Source organism: Vairimorpha necatrix, chromosome 7 (genome assembly GCF_036630325.1).
Source record: "Vairimorpha necatrix chromosome 7, complete sequence".
NCBI classification, from domain to species: domain Eukaryota; kingdom Fungi; phylum Microsporidia; family Nosematidae; genus Vairimorpha; species Vairimorpha necatrix.
In genome coordinates, this window is record NC_088822.1 from 1,177,266 (window position 1) to 1,199,494 (window position 22,229).

General features: G+C 25.6%; 3 protein-coding genes across 3 annotated transcripts; 1 reads left to right on the plus strand and 2 right to left on the minus strand.

Moving 5' to 3' along the window:
• Positions 1-5,252: 5,252 nt before the first annotated feature.
• On the minus strand, positions 5,253-5,783 carry VNE69_07305 (uncharacterized protein; the record flags this gene model as incomplete). The annotated part of the gene is made up of 1 exon (XM_065474313.1): positions 5,253-5,783. The coding sequence occupies one exon, from the start codon at positions 5,781-5,783 to the stop codon at positions 5,253-5,255; it is 531 nt and encodes a 176-aa protein (XP_065330385.1).
• An 8,704-nt stretch (positions 5,784-14,487) lies between these two features.
• Positions 14,488-14,706, plus strand: VNE69_07306 (putative SP-containing protein; the record flags this gene model as incomplete). Its single annotated transcript, XM_065474314.1, has 1 exon — positions 14,488-14,706. The coding sequence occupies one exon, from the start codon at positions 14,488-14,490 to the stop codon at positions 14,704-14,706; it is 219 nt and encodes a 72-aa protein (XP_065330386.1).
• Positions 14,707-19,714: 5,008 nt separating this feature from the next.
• On the minus strand, positions 19,715-21,922 carry VNE69_07307 (uncharacterized protein; the record flags this gene model as incomplete). Its single annotated transcript, XM_065474315.1, has 1 exon — positions 19,715-21,922. One exon carries the CDS (start codon positions 21,920-21,922, stop codon positions 19,715-19,717), a length of 2,208 nt encoding a protein of 735 aa, XP_065330387.1.
• Positions 21,923-22,229: the final 307 nt, after the last annotated feature.

The following is a 22,229-nucleotide window of genomic DNA, read 5'->3' on the forward strand; positions in this document are numbered from 1 at the left end:
TTTTTTTTCATCTTCATACTCTTGAAAGTATGATTTCTTTTGGTATTTATAGGCGGGATAACATTGGACATTCGACTTTTTAAATCATATTTGAAAAATTTAAATAATTTTCATAGAATACAATCTCTGGTCTTCAAAGTCAAAAGCACTAAATAAAATCTGTCCCTTGGCAGCATAATCATTTTTTGTGAATTGAAATCAATTTAGCATACTTTTTTTTTGCATATTTGTAAATATGATTATTCCAATGAATATATTCATTTATGCGCTTTTTTTAAATTGAATCAATTACACACGTAATCATCCATGCTAAAACTATATGTAACAAAGATAAAGTATATTTTAAAATATTTAATCGAGTCAAATATACCAATCTTAGTTTATAGATCTTGAAATTATGGTCTTTTGAAGACTAATTCTAGACATACACATTATACTATTTTAAATCAGAAACTTTGCTTTAAATAAAGAGCGTAAAATCCAAATTTTATTATTAATTGAGCAATATATATCTTTTAAAAACAGTTATTTATAAAACCTAGTTTTTCATTGTTTAATTTTAATATATCTATCTAAATATTTAAACCTGTTAAAAGAGCCGCCAAATCCTTTATATCTCTTATCTAGATCATGTAATGTCGTTCTATACGTAACTATGACAATCAAGTTCTAATTGTAAGGATTACAAAACTACGAAGATAGGATATAGATTGAAATATATTTAAATGAAAAGCTTTAGATATATAAAAAAAACGAACCTAAGGCAAGTTGACATGCCGAAATCGACAATGACTGATATTAACTCAATATTAATATCTTGGATCAGTTATGTAATTTTTTGAGAGGACAACAAGAGGGTATTTGGATACTAAAAAGTAGCTTTGCTTGAAAAAATTTAAATCGGAAAGAGCTATATAAGTTTGTTAAAAGATTTGTAAAACAGAAGTAATTAATGTCACAGTTAGTTGGTGGAACCAGTTAGTAGAGGGAACCCTAAAAAAATTTATAAAAAAAGACCCCCGTGGGAATCGAACTTGGGACTTCTCGAAAGAATACAATCACAATGAACGACTTTTTTGAGACGGTTCTAAATTTGTCCTAATTGTATTATGGGGTATATTTCGAGTAATTTTATATAAATTTGGAGGGAAAATAAAAAAAAATAAAATAAACAACTTTTTAAAAATTTATTCGTTATCAAGCAATCTCAGATCTCTAGTGTAAATTTCTTCTATAATAAGCAATGGATCGGCCTCTTTAGATAATTTTACTTTATTAAATTGAAGTATATCCATTACAATATATACATCGACATCCAAATGTTCGTATAGAGATAGCCTTCTAGTACTTTGATTATTGTCTAAATATGGTCTTATAAGAACCCTATCTCCCAATTTATATTCATAGAAGTCATTTCTCCACATACTTCTTTCAATCATTCTATTAGCAGCATTTTGAGTATTAAACCGTGCAGATTCGTGGTAAACTTAATTTAAAAAAAGATTTTCATTGTTTAAAGCATATAGTTCTTCGTAATTTACGACGTTACTTTCTTCAAAAACAAATTCTTCTCTTCGTTCTTCTTCCTCGTTTTCAACTTCGTTTTTTTTTGCAACCGAATCTATTTTATCAGTGATTCTAGATTCTTGCATCATGTCTTTAATGGGTTTACCAAAAATTAAACCGAATGTAGTTTGTTTAGTTGTTTTTGCCTTAAGTTGTTATATGCCCAGTTAACTTCTTGGCGTACTATGGTCCATTGCCCTAAGATATTCTTCGACCTCAGAGTAGATTCAATCATCCATTTTATTGTTTGATTGCATCGTTCTATCTGTTCTTGTATCCAAGGACATCTAGCTCTTCCTATTACATGTCTTATTTCATACTTTACACATAAATTCACGATATATTGATTAACAAATTCTCTACCGTTGTCGGTATGAAGTATAAAACAAGATCCAAACGTATTGAATAGTGTTTCAAAGGCATCACGCACACTAATGCCAGTTTTGTCACACAATGGAATCGTCCAACAGAACTTGGTAAATGAATCCACTACGTTAAGTAACCATTTATATCCATCATTGAGTTTGTGATACAATCGAAGATCAATCAAATCAGCAATTTACCTTTCTCTATAATATTTTGAAATGATTGGTCTAATAACTGGTCTAGTTATTAGATTTCTTCTTGCTTGACAAATATCACAACTTTTCAAAACTCCTCAGTACTTCGTTTTGAGTAACGTCGTATACTTTTGATTGTAACAATGGATACAATCTGTCACGCCCAGGATGTCCATTAGAAACATGAATCAGTTTGATGAAATCCAGTTTGAAACGCTGCTCATTAGTTGTAAAGAATCTCAATGATCTATATTAATCTACTTTAAACCTCACAGTTAGTTCAAAACTTCCATTGTTGTTTTCTTCAAACAACATGAAACGTTCAGCTTTTCTTTAAAAATTTTTACGATCAACTTTGTCCAACAACGTTGGTGGCAGCTGACCATATAATAAAAAATTGTAAACTTCTTGTCTTTTATCATTGTCCATTTTTATTCTCATAACCCCACAAAAAAAAAAAATTATTTACTATAAATTGAAGGATAATTTTACTGTAATTTCTTATAATATTTTTTTTCCTTTCTAAGTAAATTTTGTTTTTCTTCAAAAGGTCCTGGGTTCGATCCCCACAGAGCTCTTTTTTAGGGTTCCCTCTACTAACTGGTTCCCTCTACTAACTGCGACAATTAATAATGTTCTTATATCTTGCTTAATGAAGGAACTTTAGTTAAAATTTGTAAATTTTTATTTTGTAAAAATATAAATTTATGCAGTAGACAATGTTTGTTTATACAACCCAGATTATTTACCTCTTAGAGTGGAATATTCTAGGAATTACTACAAAATAAACAAGAATTTAGCTTATTGTATTCCCTCTTAGTATGTAGTAAATATTTTTTTTATACCCAAAAAAAAAGATTTCTTAGTACAGCAGAATCTACAAATGTTTAACTTAAAAAAAAGGTAGACACAAAAGCATTGACCACTATAACATTAAATGAAATTAAAATTTCCCCATTGTTTGATAAAAGAACCAATATTTTTAAAGAGAAGTTGTCATGCAATTAAAAATTTTTACTAAAATTAAAAACTATTGGGCAGCAAATAACATATATTTATGTGAACTGTCTATAATAAAAATTAAAAAACTTAAATACTATGCATGTAACGTCATGAAATGGAGTTGTGACTAATATTACAAAAGCGCATTATAAACGAACAATCTAGTTTTATTTATTAAAACAACTTGTCTTGTGTAATAAAAGCCTATGAGTTTTTTTTTTTATTTTAATTGAGACTGGCTTGCTAGGAGAAAATGAGAATTAATTAGAGCTGTTTTTGTTTCAGGCCGAAGTAATATTTGATGAGAAAAATAGGCAAATAGAGTCGCACATATGATTTTACAAGTTTACAAGCATACTTTACATTATCTAACAGATGTTATATCATAACAGCATCAAGCACTGCAGAAATTAATTGTTAAAAAAATCTAAAAAAATTATTACGCCCTAAAATTTATATGTTTATAAATAAGTACATTATTTAATGATTTCTTTTATAATAAACATTAAAAAAAAAATGCTTTTAGGATTTAAATTATAATATAAGTAGATTTAAAAATAGAAAAAAAAAATACTTGAAAGAGTTATGATAAAATATTCCTAGTATATAAATTATATCTTTTAATGTTTTACTTTATTAATCTTTAGTTGTCTCAATTATAAAATCTTAAAATATTTTCATATACAATGACATCTATAATAAAGAAAACTCTTAAAATAAGTGTATTAATGAAATTTCTATATGCAAAATAATTGCAATATTTATAATGGTATTGATTACAAGTTATATTTTAATAATATGTTTTTTTATTTGAAATTTACCATAATTATAAATGTTTACAACTACATGACTTAAAAGGTTAACGAGGGAACATAATTCATTTATTTGTACCATTTCATACTAATTAAATCATTATAGATGAAAAAAAAATGTATATATTGTTAAAAGCTATATAATAAGACAAAAAATTAGGCTTTACCTAATGTATTGTTTAAAAACTTGTTTAAAACACTAAAAATATGTTACTATTTTCACAATAATTAAAAAAATAGAATAGAAATGTAATATATAAATGTATATATATATTAAACATTGATTTTTTATAAGGCAATCGAAAATAAGATTTATTATTTTGTTTAATAATATGTTTTAACTAAATCTATAAATGACTTTTTCGCTAAATATAAATGTGTATTTCTAAACTCTAGTTTTTTAAATGCTTTGACTTAAAAACTAAAAGTAAAAGATATGATTTTTTACTTATGTGTAAAAGTGCAGGTAAAGTAGAATAACCCATTTATTATACAAATTTCTTTTTACACCATTTGATAATTATCTTCAAATTGATGAACGATGTGTGATAAACCTAATCATTTAAACAATATAATAAAATAAGTCTTTGCGCAAAAAATATATTTAGATACTGTTGTGTCAACAAAAAGATTTAAAAAAAAACAAATTATGAAAATAGAATCGTTTAGTTTGCTTTATAGTCCTGATTATTGAAAAATCAACATTGTAGATAGTATATAAATGTTTAAAAATATCGTTTTACTGATGTCAAAACATGAGAATATTACTGTTGTAACCCTAGTTACCAATCATTACTCTCTATCAGATATCAAACTGTTAAATCTACTACTAATCTAATCCGACAAAGTTGTTACAAACCATTGTTTTGAACACAAATATAAAAAGGAACCTTTTCAATAACCTTGCAATTTCGTTCAAACTCATCTACTCTTTTAAACAAATACATTCACAGTTTCTAAACTTTAGAGAAAAACAATCTATTTTTTTGTGAATTTTATTATTTTATTTATAATGTTTATGTATCTAGACGAAAATTGTATAAATTTTTTTTCTATTCTTGTTTGAAAAAGTATTAATGGCCGACTTCAGGTTCAAATTATGTTCAAATGAAGCTATATTATCTGTATTCGTAATGTAGTAGTCCCCAACATTTTTGCACACTATAAAATTTTTATCGAAATAAAATACATTTTTCATTTTAACAGTATATAAAAAAGATGAAAGATGTTTTTTTTGTTTTATTATTATAGTAAAAAAAAAAATAAGACTCTCTTGTTACTTTTAAATATTAATTTTGAAAATGGTTTAATTTTAACGTATTATAAAATTTTCGTTAGATTCTAAGATTTCCATTAGTTTATCATATATCCGAGGTTTAAACAAATTAACAACATTTCCGTCGATCTGTAGTTTATAACTAATATTAAACAATTTCTTTAGCTTGTTTATTCCCTCTCTAGTAAATTCTGTGCTATCAAAACAGCTGATTAGATATAAAATTTTAAAGCTACTCATCGCAATAGAAGCTACGAATCTTTGTTCTGAGGATACGTTATCTAAATTCTCAATTTCACGGTGTAAAAATTTGTCCAACCAATTTTTAAAATTTCTAAATTTTAGTAATTCTTTAATTTTTTTGTCTGTACATTTCAATTTCTTAAATGAATATTGAATATCGGGCTGTTGCTTTATAAAATTTATGAAAGTCTTAGACACAATACTAAAATTTTTACGTTTAAAATTAGCAGGCAATGCTGTAGAATAAGCAATGTTTTCATTGGTTTGAATTTGATCTGTGTATAAACAAAAATATGATGGAAGAAAGATCAATAAGAAGCGCATTATGGGGCACAAAATATTTATATTATTTATAGGTAGTCAATGAATAATGATTATGTGTAAAATAAACTTATGTGTTTAAATCACAATTAACTCTATAATTTTCTAAATGTATATTTGATGGATGACTTGTCAAAATAAGTAAAAATATTTTACAATGGGGAGACGAAAAAAAGTATATGATTATAAAAATATTAAAGTAAAAAAATTGATTACAAATCTTACGCATACTTTTTTTTCCAATCAGTTTAAAATATTATGAAAAAGAATAATCAATTAAACTACATGTTTGAAATCGTGTGATTTACAATATGATTATTGTCATAACAATGAAATGAAGATTAGTAATGAAGAACATAATTAATTAAACATTTTTATCTATTTATGAATTCTTAAATAGTTCTAGTTTTGGATCTGAGACCAATCTGTTCAAATCATTATCAATAATATAACCGTTTAGTATAGTAAATTATTGACGTATAAAATACAGATGGTAACGATTGTTTTGATTCAATTTAGTTTTCATATAAAAACTGTCATCAAATATATTCGAAATTTGACAGGTTGATCGATGATTTATATAACATTTTTAAAACGAAACTTAAATGACATTTAAAAAGAAACTGACATAATGCATAAAAAAAAATTAGAAAAATTAAATTAAATAGAATATTACTAAGCGTGCCAGTGAACAGCGTTTACAAGTTATTCGTCAATTTTGATTATAGATCTAAAAAATGTATTAAATGCTTCTTACATTACTTTTATTTACAACTTTAAGATTTCGTTTATAGTGTCCAAAGGCGTTTAGTATTTTAAGCATTGTTATGTTTAATTATATTGTTCCAAAGATATTTTTTTGAGTTTTTTATTTTAAGTTTATCCAATCATCCTCTAAGTGTAGACCCTAGCTACTTCTGCCTCTCAATACTTTTCACTTTCGGCATTGATACAGATTAATAGATTGTAAAGTCCATTTAGTTCAAAAAGCTTTATGTCTGATTCTTAAATTTTTTCGTCTGCTTCTTGATTTATTATATAAACTAAATATGTATTCCATAATTTTGCAAATTTTGGAAGAATAAAATTGTTTATTAATATAAAATTTATTTAATGACAGCAAAATTAGCTATAACAATGAGTGGAGTTTAGAAAACTTTGCTGTATTGATGTATAATTTTTTATTTTAAAAAGTTACAAAACATATAATTGAAGCCCAACGTAATTTTATTAATTTTAACTAATAGATAAAATATAAAATTACAAATGATACTTCATCAAGTTGCTTGTAAGGAGAATTTGGATATTTATATAATTGACAAAATGTATGAAAAATAAAACAAAGGCCAAATTTATAGTTATTAGAAAATTTAAATAGTCAGTAATAAACAAGATTACTAAGCTAAATTACCATCGATCTTAAGGAAGTTTTTTTTTTGATTTGTTGAAAAGATTTTAGATTTAACAAAACATATTATGGTCTAAATCAACATTTACATTATAATAAAAATCTGGATAAAATATAGAATCAAGAATGGACACAAAGAACATATTAAATTCTGAGCTCACTGTAAATGTAAATGGAACGATTAACGAACTAATGTTATATATTCGATCATACAAATGAGATTAATTATAATTAATTTTCTTTTTTTGCACAGAAAAAATTTAAATCGATCAAATTTTTATCGACAATGCTTTTATAATAGACTACGGTTCTCCCGCCTTTAAAACATTTTTAGTATCTGATTAATGTTTGGTTATTAAAGGCAAATATTGTACATTAGTAGTTAAATTACTTAAGCTATGAAAGAATTATAATCTCGGCAGACAATTCAAAGATAATACTTAATAAAATTGTTACTTTACTTAATTTTTTTTATAAAAGACGAAAACGTGAATAAACTCAATATGAAGATATACAGCAAACACACTTATTCAATATGATAACGTGAGTTTAAATAAGCGGCCTGGACATCCCATTATAAAATAAATGACGTATTGAAATTTTGTTTTTTGTAAATCATTTTTGCAATTTTAGTTGAATGTATAGTTAATATTTTGAGCAACAAAAAAAACAAAATTCAACGTAATAACGTTTAAGCCTATTAGAAAATAAATATACAAATGCAGTCAATGCACAATCTCAAATAATCATATAGCGCAATGTATAGACATCTATTTTTAAATATGATTCATACCCTAGTCTACATAAAGAATATTATATAACCAAACAAATAATTTTCTTTCTTCATACATCTTCTTTAAACAATGAAGTAGTTAATATCTCCAAATATACTTTTTAAATCTATTTGTAAAGGGTATGATTAAACTTCATAATATCAGGTTAGAGAGATTTTTTTAAGATTATATTATATAACCATACTAAATGTTTTTATAACTCTAAAAATTATTAGTTCCGTAACCAAAAAGTCTTTTTTGAAATAAAATTTATATTTTTAAATGTATACATTCTGTACATAATATATATTACGATACATATTTTTTTGCTAAAATATATTCTGATAGCTGTTATATACCTTTGTAGACTACAATAATATTATAAATTGTCCACGTCGCAAAAACATAACTTCTTCATTTATATTATGAATGTTTACGCTATCTATAATAGCTCTTGATATTTCCAAAACTTAGTACACATAATAAAAAAAATTAAGATCTGCGTTTTTGCGCCTATTTATTTTAGATTCAAGTCTGTTCATTTTTGATCTTTTTTTCTTGCTACAATTGAATATTTGGGTTGTGATAGATACAATCTTTACACTTTAATTTGTCAAATTTTATACAATTTTATCATATGAGAGGGACATATTGAATATTTAATTTATTTGACTGCTACAAAAAGACTTTATTTATCACTAGAAAAAATAATTTTTTTTTGAACAAAAAACGTTGACATCAATATTATATCAATCTATTTATTTGATATGTATCGCCATAAAACTGTTGATATTTTAGAAAAAGGATGTTTTTTACATATGAATTCTATACTTTCAGATTCGTGGGCTTGATGTTAATCATGTCAGATTTATAAAAAAATCTCGCCCTCAATATCTTTCCGAACTATTAAACTTTAATATGAAATTTTCGTTTTTTTCTAATTTTTACATACAAACATTTTATTTTGTATTGCTATTTCCGTACTATTTAAAATATGTGTAATTTAATATAGAGGCATTAGGATATATAGAGGGGCTAGTTAAGAATACTATTCTAGTCAACCTTATATTATAGCTAATTTTGAAAATATTCGTATGTTATACTCATCATTCGACACTATTTATACTGCAAAAAACAATACAAACAATATACAATTATACATATGTACTCTCATTCGTACACAACAAAACAAATGATTTAAAACATCGCGCTTTTTTATTTGCATTAAGGTTAGAATCAAATAATTGCTTTTAGTGCAAAGAAGAAAACCATATTTTAATAATTTACAGAAAAACGCATACAATATAGTACATATCTAACAAATTTTCATTTATATTTGTTTTTCTCACATCAAATTAGCTTGTATACTTGTTTAATAAAAGGTTTCAATTGTTACAAAAATTTTAAATCAAGAAAATTTACATTCAAAAGACTAATAAGTAATTCAAAAAATAGAGCAGATGTCGAAAGTTTTTTTTATTATAGGTTACTGACATGAACCGGAGTAATATCTCCGTTTTTTAAATACATTTCTAAAATATTTGTATTATATTTCTTTTTATTTGATTTGTTATTAAAGTTACTCTTCATGCTCGGTGTCTTCTAACTTTTTTGGACTATTTATATTTATTTATGAAACATAACGTTTCATGTCCGATCGTTAGAGATCACCGCCTTAGACTATTCGTTCGGGGCAGTGTTTTACTGATTAAAGTTTTAACACAGTAAAACACAGATGTCATGGTTTTGAGGACATGACAGTTACAATATATCTTTTTTGAAAAAATTCGCTATAACGTTAAGTTTTAATCCTAAGTAAAAATATTGAACAGATGTCTATGGGGGTTACTATTTTATAAAAAATTTATTTAGAATAAAAATAACTAATTTTTTTTTCGTTATGTGATTTATATGCTTTAAAATATACAATTTAACAAATAACAACCTAAATTATATATCAAAGCCTTTTATAAAATGAAAAAATTCGGTATAGTAATTTTTTACATATTATGGTATTTGTGAAGGAAACTTCCCTATATTCTTTTTTATTTGCATAAAACGCCTCTCTTATGATAAAAAATTCTGAAAAACTTAGCATCCGTTTATTGTGCTACTAATTAGCTTTTTTGATAAAAAATAATTCAATTATTTGCATTATTTTTGTTCAGACAATATAAATAAATATTAGCCATTTAAAAATTAAGCAATACTTTATGTATAATAATATTCTTATAATTAACATAAGCTGTAAGTTTATAGTTTGATCAATAATTTTTCGCTTTATCATATAGAGCTAATTAAAACAGACTTTTTTGGGTGAAGGATACTTTAGACCCCCCCCCTTTGAAGCGCTTCAATTTTTTTTTCGAACCCCAAAATTGAAGTGCAAAAAAAAAGAGGAGCAGGAAGGGGACAAAAATTACTAAGCACTTATGACATTAAAAACAATAAATAAATATATATTTATGTACACAATTATATTTTAATACAAGTTTTTACAATAATATAAACCAATAAGCATTTTTTGCCCTTCCGATTTTTTAGAATTGGGGACAAAAACGCTCCCCTCTGAGAGTGTTCACTTTATAATTTTGAACCCCAAAAACGAAGTGCAAAATAAAGGAGAAGCAATCATTAGTACTCAAATTACTTGCATCTTCAAACAGTAAAAATACCAAATAATAATATATTTGTATACGAAATTTAATTTAAAAAAAGAATATAACCATAAAACTATATAATTCTAAATAACTTAACATATTTTAAATTAAATTTTTTTGATTTAACAATCTGTAAAGATCGTTGAACATTTATTTAAATTTTCTTATATAAATAATATTTATAATTTTAATTGTTGGTTTATTATTAAAGTAGATTTTTGAAGAAAATCTACTTTCATAATAAACCAACAATTAAAAAAAATTAAAAAAATAAGAAGGGCGAAAAAGACACAATACTACAAATGATTATTATAACTAAATTTAAAATTAATTTTTGTATAAAAGTATATATTTATTTATTGTTTTTAATGTCATAAGTGCTTAGTAATTTTTGTCCCCTTCCTGCTCCTCTTTTTTTTTGCACTTCAATTTTGGGGTTCGAAAAAAAAATTGAAGCGCTTCAAAGGGGGGGGGTCTAAAGTACCCCACCTCCGACTTTTTTTTATGTTGATTAAATTATAAACAAAATGATTTCTAGTCGCTAAAGTTCATAAATTCTTTAAATTGTAAGTAAAATAGAGGCTTTAAGAATTTGATTATTTAAATTCCTAGACTAGACATTTAATATAATTATTTGTCACAAATCTCTTCCCTATTTAAAAGTTATTTATTTTTTACAAATTTGATTAATGTTTTTATCAGTAAAAATATGCATTTTAAAATATCAATCATAAAAAGTTTTCGGTAATACTCACATTTCATTATTTAGTCGATGTACTATAATAGTAATTTAATGCAAAAACTAATCTCTAAAAATTTTATATGTTCTTATATAGATATTGTATTAAAATTTATATATATAAATTTTACACCATTGTGATACATTTTTTCAAGGTGCCCTTATCACAGTGGTAGAATGCAATGCTTCCATTGAGCAATGGCTGGGTTCGATTCTCAGGGGCACCAAAATTGTTTCTGCTTTTTATGAAGCAGTTGGAACAACTCAGATGATGAAAATGTCCACGATAATCATTAAGTTGATTCAATGAAACTTGGGCGTGTCCAGCCACAACGGGATTAGCATCTAGTGTAGAAACGCACCTCAAAGCCAAAAAGAAGTATCACTCTTTGACTTAGAGATACATAAAAGTATCTAATGGGTACGGCCTAGTTGCTGCCCATGGCTGGTGCACTCTAGAGTGGGATCCTAGAGCTAAATAGGAGACTAGACGAAGTAGGGCAATAGAAGGTCTCGTGGACCCTATCATACAAGATTCTGTAACACGGTGGCCGAAACTAGTGGGAGACTGGTGTTCAACGCAGCCCAATAAAAACGCCGGGCTGGGGATGTGGTCGTGTAAGGGGCCGTGTGTGCAATACGGATGATTGTATTGACCTTTGAATCAGTACGATGATGTCTCTCCTCGGGTTATATATAACCATGCCCGTTAAGTATATCCGCTGTGAGGTCACTCTGGACGCGATTTGAGGTATAAATAAAAAGTGCTCTCCTGGAGCCAAAGTCCAATGGATACGGCGGAGCTTGCTGCACCGGCAAGTTGTATGGGGGGAGTTTTAGTTAGTAAGAATCTCACAGTACCAGTTGGATGAGGATCACAACTAAATCCTTTTGGTTTCTATGTAAGGTTTCTCCCTACTTCTTACTTGCAAGAAAAAAAAATTTATGTGTGAAGTTTGTTTCTGTGGTATAATGGATCATACCACATGATTGTTAAAAACCAATTAATACTTAAACGCTGATGCTTCTTCGGAACGATCAGTTATGGTCGACTATCATTGGTCAGCCAAATCTTATTTCTTTTATATTGGTTACCATGTATATAAATAAAGAAATTCCATGAACAACATGGTACAACATCAGAACGCAAACAAACACTCTTCCTTCTACAAATCAGATAAACAAAACTCTTTATAACAATAAACAATCCTTTCACTATAACTCTTTTAACTCCGGTTTTCACGGCTCCCCAAAATGTAGCATCATTGAATGCTTTCTTGCTACAGGCAAGCTCCCCGGTAAACACGCCAGTTTCAACATCCATCTTTTATTTCCAAGAATTTACAAAATAAATAACTAATTCGAATACATATATCATAGTATATGGTCATAATATCAATTGAATTTGTTATAACTAGATAATAACCGGTACATGGCCGTTTGGAACCCGCTTTGGGAAAATGAACCCGCATTGAAATTTTAAAGGACCCCCTTTAAAAAAATGGCAAAATTGGCAAAAACAATGTTTGTTGAGGCAGATGAGGTTTTTAGTGATGTAATGTATTTATACGTGGAATATAAAGAAAAGTTTATTTTGGAAACATTTGATGCTGAATCAGTGCGCCTTGCTCGTTTCTGTAGCTAGTAGAATGCTGCTTTTTCCTTGAGGTGATACAAGAAAATGTATAACCTGTTTCTATATGATTTCTAATCAATGGGTAGCATATGATGTCACATTAGCTAAGCAAAGGGATGGAGCACAGTACTAATAATCACTCCATAAATGCCGTAACCTCTAGCGATTCTGAGGCACAATATTATATAATTTAGTTGGTTTTGGCTCATTCCTATAAGAGATATTTGATCTTAACATAAACAAAGAAGAACACTATGAGTACCTTTTACAGTTTCACTAGGCTTTTCAAATTCCCAAAAATATACGGATAAATTGTCTTCTGTCATTATTTAAAATAAATCATCAAGTCCTTTTTTTATAACTTTTTTTTATTTTTCCCTTTTTTTGAATTTTTCAAAGCGGGTTCATTTTCCCAAAGCGGGTTCCAAACGGTCATGTACCTAATAACCTTCTGATTCCATAAAATGTTTAAAGAGTGTATATTTATATCATAGTTCTCCATGCTATTACAAACTAGATAGAATATAATCCATTGTAAAAGTAAAAATCAGTGATTTAAATATAAAATACACGACTAAATCTATTAAAGTAATTTATTTTTCTTACGATTTAACTAAAGTTCTACATATCTTATATTGTACAAGTTATGAAGATATTATTTTATTATCATATTAAATTGAAAATTTTTATGCGAATCCGTTGTTTGTAAATAACAAATTATTGATTTTTATTATGATTAGTCATTAAATCAAAAATCAAGGACGCCTTATATTTTAAATTCTAAACCTAAATCTCAAAAAATTTTGATATATTTATTAATTGCGTGCATTAATAACATTTTATAATAATAGTAAGAATTTTATGTTAACTTTCTATTAATTATAAATTTTTTGACAGTATTAAAAGAGGAAATAAAATTTTGATAAGCGCGAAATATCTAATCATACATAAAAAACTCATTTATAATATTTGATGTCAAAATAAGTTAATACTTTGGACAATATAGAGTTAAAATGACATGCTTCGGCTAATTAATATTCATAAAGAAATTAAGGTTACAAAATCAATCCTTTTAGAATTCCGTACATGTATCAGGTTTACATTATTTGACGATAATTGACATTTATTTTACTTCAAAAATTTATATATTAATAAGTTATTATTCCAATAACCAATTTTATATACTTATATCACATAATATTGGTTTTAAAGGATATTAATTGAAAAAATTACATTTCATAGAATCTATTATAAATTTTTTAATATATAATCCAAATACATATATAAATATAATAATGTCTTGAAAATTCAATATTTAATTTATTAAAAAACAATTAAAAGATATTTGGTAAACGTTGATTTTGACGGTCATATCAATAACACATTGTATTCGACGAAATTTCTAATATAATAATTGATCAAAACCAATATGTCATTATTTATAATCAATAATCATTACAAAATTATAAATTATGAAATTTCAACCCTAAAATGGTTTTTCTTACATGCGTGCTTTTAGTTTATACTACTTTAGGAAACTTAAGCCTTCTACAAAACAAAATTATTGAGAGACCAAACATGCCTTATAACAACAGCGAGTCGAATTATATCATGGATAATTTTGATTCAAATTATAAAGCTCAACCTTTTAATAATACCTATAAATCCGAGTCTCTAAGTAATTTCAAAGAAAGTCTAACAAGACCTTGAGAGCTAAAAAATTAAATTGTCCTGAAAAGTTTGAATTTGAACCTAAAAAAAATTCTTTATAACGAACTTAATTGGGAAAAATAACAAAGCTTCAGATATTGTGTTTGATGTTTTAACGTCTCATGAAGAAATATCTAAAATCATATCTATAACAGATGATACGCTAAACATGAAGATGATTTGAGATATTATTTTAAATTTTTTGTCACTAAATTTTTATTTAAGCAAACAACAAAAAAGAAATTAGCATCCATTGGTCATCTTTTAGAATTATTAGCTTATCATAGTTATGATCTGATATTTGATCTGAGTTTTTATTCCACCTATAAAGACTCGAAAGAAATCGAAAAACTCAAAAAGCTTATCTACGGATATATTGATATTAAGATTAATGTATCGTGCTATTGGCATATTACTCAATAATATAGTGACCAAATGTTTTCGAATGTTAAAATAAAAAAACCATTGGAAATAACATTTGTTGGATTACGAGGGTGATCTAATTAAAGGTTTAATTTTTCGTTTATTTTAATATTTAATATTATTGATTGTACATTCTTCATAATTTCTTTTACAATAAATATGTTGCTGTAAAAATTTGAACGTTGTTTTAAAAACCCTTTAATATATATATATATATATATTATAATGTAAATTACTATACTATGTACAAATATACAATCATATAACAGAATGATTATAGACAGTATTTTTAATACTAATAGTAGAATTTGCGAGAGGTTTTACATATTTTATTACAATTAGTTACCTAAAAGTTTGATTTACAAGAACACACAAATCAAAACTTTGTACGTACACATAAACTTATTTTAAAATAACAAACCAGTCTATAAATTAGGATAAACAATTTCTGATTTATCTGTTGAATCATATTAATATACAACTTTAAAGAAAGTAAAGCTGAAAAAACATATTATAAGGTCCACTTTCTTATTGTTTTGAACAATATATGAACAATTTTATAGAGTTTTTTAAACAAATGTTATAATTAAATTTTTACGTATGTGTACGCATTAATTGCTTAATTATTCGAAAGATGATTCTTTTATCTATGATATTTTTGTTAAAATGCAAAATTTTCAAAGAACACATATACACTTTAAATATTTTAAAGATATAAAATTGTAGCGTTATATACAAGTTTTTAATAATGATAATATTTTTGATGTAGAAACTTGAGATCGCTCTGAGTTAATATTATTTGTGACCAGAATATTTCCTCTTAACTTGACTATTTATCTTTCGCAACAAATAGTATATTATGAAAACAAATTCAGGAAAATAATACAAATTTGAATTTTTAGAAGAAGAAACAGTCTAATAAAATAAAAAGACAAAAATTGCTTTAAATGGGCATTAATTTTGCTTTCTTATGGCAGATAAAACTCTTAAAAAAATTCAAGACATTTTATAAATTTAGAACTATATTTATCACAAAAAAGTCATTTTTTCATTTTACAATAAATCATGCTTTTTATGTGAATAAAAATCTCTGTTCACAAAAATCAAATTGCTCATTAGAACCAAGAAATGTAAGTGATAAAAACATAAAGTAGACATCTAACATATTCTGTTTATAATGAGCATTATTTCATGGTATATCGGCCAAAGCACATTTTTTTAACGCTAAATTTTAAATGAATTAAATACGTCATTGTTTACCATTACAACTTCAGAAATTCAATTTTAATTAAATAAGTTTGTCAAAGAATTTTTCATAAATTATAAAACTAGAAAGAACACAGCTGCAGTATTTTTACAATAAGTATTAGTACATAGTACAAATAAGAGAAATCTTATATTTCTCTTGAATTAAAAAGAATGATTAATACAAAACAATTAAAAAAAGCAAAAAGTACATCAGAGTATAAATCTTGTTCCAATTCAATACTTATATATATATATATATCTTAGTAGAAAGTGCAGTTTAATAAACTTATAATGTTTTGCAGGCCCAATGAAACACTTTTGAATTTTCCTTGCTATTTATAGCATAATTTTATTTTCAAATACAAAGAAATAAAGCAAAAGTCATTCTGACAGTAAAATTTTCATTATACAATATTAATATTAAAGGTCTAAAAAACAGTTTGGAACACAAAAAAATTATAATTTTTCTAATATAATTCTACTAGAAATGAGTTTACTTTGAATTACTGTACAGACTACATCAATAATATTTTTGAAACTAAACTGCCATACACAAGTACATGATGAACTGCATAATATTAGACGTAGTAATAAATTTTTTTTTGTAAACAAGAGTTTTTGAACTGTATTTGTTGTTGATTTTTGCAATATTATGTATTTTTAAATTTTTTTTTTATTTTCTTCAAATGATTTGTATATTTTATTTTAGATTTATTAAGTTTACATAAACTCTATTAATATGCGTATTTTAGTTAAATTGATTTATAAAAATATGTTTAGTTTCGATGATACCAATTCATGTCAGCAAACACTTTATAGATAGACTTTGAAAATAAAAATATCGTTGATGATAATAATCCGCATTTAATTGCAAAAGAATTATTATACACAATTTTTTTTTTAAATTCGTATAGATGTAACAAATTCGAGTCATAAACAAAACATAACAATCTGAGAAATATAAAAAAAATAGTATGTTGATCGACCATAAAAAATTTTATACTTTTCATTAAACAAACATAAAAAATCAACACAAAACATTTCTCTATACTTACATCCTAATAATGTTTTGGCGGGTTTGTGTGGTATCTTTTGATAATAAATAGATGACGTTTTAATTACTATTGGACCTTACATACACTATAAAGAAGATATGATTAATATACTTTCTTATTACGAATTAACTTAATTTAGAGAATAATTGCCCGTGATCAAAACTTCCGTTGTCTGTACATTTTTTCATTAGAGTAATGACCGTGTTATTGCGGAATGTTTTTTTTTGCAAATATTTTATAAAAAGAAAGCATAAAAATATAAAGTATAAGCAAACCATGAGTGAATAGCATTAACATAAATTACAATAAACTAAGTTTAAGATTTTAATTTAAGTATTTTAATAATATGACATAATATAGAAATAAAAAGATTTATAATTATCGTATTACTTACAAACCCATAATGCCCGGCTTTATATGAACACGCCGTTTTTTTTTATTTTTATATCGACTTTTAGTTGGCAGCTTTTGATGTGCCGTCTAGTGATGTAAATATACTTGAATTATATAGTCTATCAAGATTTCGCCTATACTTGGTTTGGGATATTTATCTTTTATAATGATCTTGTTTAGAGGTCTGTAGTCTATACACATGTGCAATGTACCATCAGATTTTTTTACTGGTACTATTCTGCGGTTCAATGGGCCTTTACTAAGAGTGAAAATGCCCAATTTAAATTTTTATTTATTTCGTCGTCAATTGCCTTTTCAAAGCGTATTGAGATTTTTGTAAATTCACAGAATATCGGTTCTCTTTCTCCGACATCTGTATTATGTCTACCTTCTTTAAAGTTTGTTTTGTATTGATTTCTTCGTAAATAGTTTCGGATACCTATTATATATATCTTCTTTACTATTGCGATTTTTCCCCTCAATTTGATTAATGGCAAGTAGCTTCTTTAAACTTCTTTTAGACAATAGTTTTGGTTGGTTAGTACTTCAATCAAGATTTTTGAATGCTGCGTAATCAAATCCGCTTTAACTATAATGTATCTTAGTTCAGTTTCTCGGACAAGAGAAAGAAGTATACTTCAGATACTAAAATTTATATTCTAAATTCTTTAGTTGTGCTATTACACAATCTATTAAACAGCCATCGAATTGTATTCTCATGTATGTATTTATTTTGTATCCGGCTTAACAATATTTCTTTGTATTATAGAGACATCTTCTCCTGTATCTATGAGAAATAACTTCTTATATTTTTAAATTAAACATGAATATAGAATTTGTTTTATACATGTCGCAATGAATCTGTTGAATTATTTTATCAGACTTATTTTATTGATTGAGCCCTCAGTTATTTTTTAGGTGTCTTATTTCAATACGTTGACCTTTTCATTTAATGTGGTTCGATCCAACTCATATTCTTTAATTTTTAATAAATAAAAAAGAATTCTGTATCATGATTTCCCGTTCCACAGTTCTAGAAAAATTTTTATTACAGTTGACTTTTATATTTATTTGTTTTTAAATTTTTTGATTTTTTAGGGAAAGTTAAAACTCTGTTCAGTAAAATGTCTGGATGTACTATCTACGCCGAATGCTCTGCTCTTTGGCAAATTTGTTTCAATCACTTGCCTTTTCGGCTGTTTAAAAATAGTTGTTAGGTATCTGGGCACTTTCTAATAAGTACAAGCATTAATGCTCCTACATTTATAAAATTTTTTGTTTAGAATAAAAGTTCGAGTATTAAGTAATTCTGAAAAATCATCTCATGATGAAGGTGTAGGAGGAGTAAGGATTTTTCATAACGCATATTCCGTAATTATACTTGACAAATATATCCTTGAAAGGGTTGTAAATTTATCGTTCGTTATTTTCCATTGTCTGCTTTCCTTATTTCTGAAGCCCAAGATCGAGCTATTCCTCTCAGCTTTATCAATTATCAGTTGCACTAGATTTTAATCATACAACCCTGTTATTTAGTGTTTAAATTGGGATCAAGAAACCATATTATTATATCTTCGTCTTGATTACCATGGAAATTTGTAATACCATTGTTCATTCTCGGCACGTTGCAGAAACGCTTTATTTGGTTTTCGTCCTCTCTTCTCGGCTTAAGACAAGGATAAAATATTATTATAATATATAGAAATAATCAAACAGTATAAAACTCTAATAAGAGATCATACGCGTCACAATAAAACATTTTATATTTTAAAATCATATTTACTTTGAGGAATTAAAATGAAATCTTAAACTTAAACGAGAAAAATTTAAACAAGTCATAATTGTATGTAGCAAATTAAAACAAAAAAACCGTAAAGGAATAAATTTTATTACAACATAATTGCTTGACTAGCAAAGAATCTTACTAAAATATTATGTAGAAGTGAACCAGACTCCTCATTTAAAAATTTCAAAACATAATCTTTATGGGTTTTTAATGAGATCAATTTCAATCTATTTTCGGTTTTCTTTTTCAAAATTAGATTATCGTGCAGTTCAGCATAAAATAAATTAATTATTGTTTTTGAAAAAAACAATTTTACTTTTTCTTTAATATTTTTTTTAAAGTTACTTTTTATTTCACCAGTAATTTTTTTTATTAATTTATTTTTATACTCTAATAGTGAGGACTCGTTTATTTGGACATTTTTGAATTTTTCTAAAAACATTGTTTTAATGGTCTCAATTCCTTTTTGTATATAATTGTTTTCTAGAGCATTTATTTTATTTTTATCAAATAATCTTTTTATATTAACGTTTCTGGACTCATGTGTTATTTGATTTAATTTCTTTTCCAATAAAGAATCTTTAATTATACGCATCATTTTAGTTAACTCATGTTCTTTATTTTTTCTTTTTACTTCTAATTTTATATCGTCTCTAGTATTTTCTATCAACTTTTCTCTTAAAATTTTATTATTGTTCACTACGTCGTTTATATTGAGTTCAAAACTGTTAATGACATCTTCGTCTGTGACTCTCTCAAGTTCACACCTATCAAAAAATTCAAGAAAGGATGTTTTCAATCCTGTAAATATCGATATTAGTTTACCTGTTGTATTTAAAACTTCATTTTTATATGTTTTTAAATTAAAAATATGCAAACTCACCACTTCTTCCATGATTTCAAGCATACTAATTTTTTTTTCAACATTACTTATTTCGAGCTCAGTTTTATTATTTTTGGACAATATTAGATTTCCTATATCTCTAAAAGTTTTATAAAATAGATCATTATCTTTATCATATTCATCAATATATTTTTCTGTTATATTTAATAGTGCGATTTTTAATATAAAAAATTCGGTGTTATGTAAATTTGACATTTTTGCTAATATCGTATTAATAAGTCTGGTTTTTTGACTTGTACTATATTCATTTTTTAGCGTTATTATTGTTAATTCAGATTCTTCAATTATGTTATAATGTAAAAGTAAATGAGCCAGTAAAATATTTGGGGCTGATTTGGGTGTTTTAAGAATCAAATCGATTAAATAAAACATTTTATCTTCATGACTTAATAGTTTAGACCACAGTATAACTGCTTTGATGGCATTTTCATCAGTTATCATAGTGCCAACTTCTATTATTTTTCTAAAATCTATAAAACATTGCTTGTCTATCAAAAAATTTACATTTTTTCCATATTGTAAATAATAAAAATATACGCCAGCATTTTGAATAAAAATTATTTTATCCTGTTCTATTTCAATTCTAAAAAATACATATTCATATCTAATTTCAATACTATTGAGTGAAATATTTATCGGTATATTATAAAAATATATCTGGAACAAATGATCGTATGGCATTTTATATAATTTGAGCAAAAGCTCAAGTATTTTTTCGTCATATTTGGTTTCTAGTTTGATTTTTATATCATTAAAAAAATCAAAATTTTCAATACATAACCGAAATAAATATGAAAATTTTTTTATATTAAAACCAAATATAAAATAGTTTGGAATGTAATCATAATGTTTTATGGTATTTACATTAACGTTATTTTTACAAATATCGCGAATAACATCATCAAAATAATCAGATTCTATACAAATATTTTCATAGTATATCTCCCACCCCTTTTTATTTATCTTCCTCTTACAATTTATGTTTTTTATAGTTTCTATAATATTTTTAAAAGTTATAGAATAATCAAGACTGATAGAGTCGTTAAGTTGGCTCTCATTGTAAAATAATACTAAAGATGTGTTATTTGTCAAACTTACAAAGTCTTGTATTTTTTCTTCTATTTTCGCTATAATTTCATTTAAAGTCTTGTTTTTACAATTTATAATAGAGTTTTTATGGTTGTTATTTTTAGTATCAAAAGAAAGTGTCACTTCTATTAAGATATTTCCATTCCCGATATTATAATGATCAGTATAAATACCAATACTCGCATAGCGTTTTGTATGATCAAATAACACATAGTCTCGACTTTCTATTTTGTCAGTGAGAATGTCTTTGATTTTATTATATAAAAACTGATTTGCTTTTGAAAGAACAAATAGAGTAAATATTTCCAAGATATACATAGGCTGTAAAAAATCAAAAAATTTTTATAACATTTTTAAGTTAACCTTAAATAAATATTTAAAAAAAACATTTTTTTTTAGTATATTATAAAAATTAATTCTTTGTAAACATGTGGGCTTAATATATGGTTTTAAAACAGAAATTAATCTCTACTTATTCATTGGTTAAGTATAGTGACTAGATTTTACAAATCTTATACCACAAGACTTGAAATTCCTAAAAAGGTAGAACGTAAATCTAGATGATCACGCTAAAGAAGACGCTAGAAAGCATTTCTCTAGAATACAGAAAAATAGAAGACGAAGC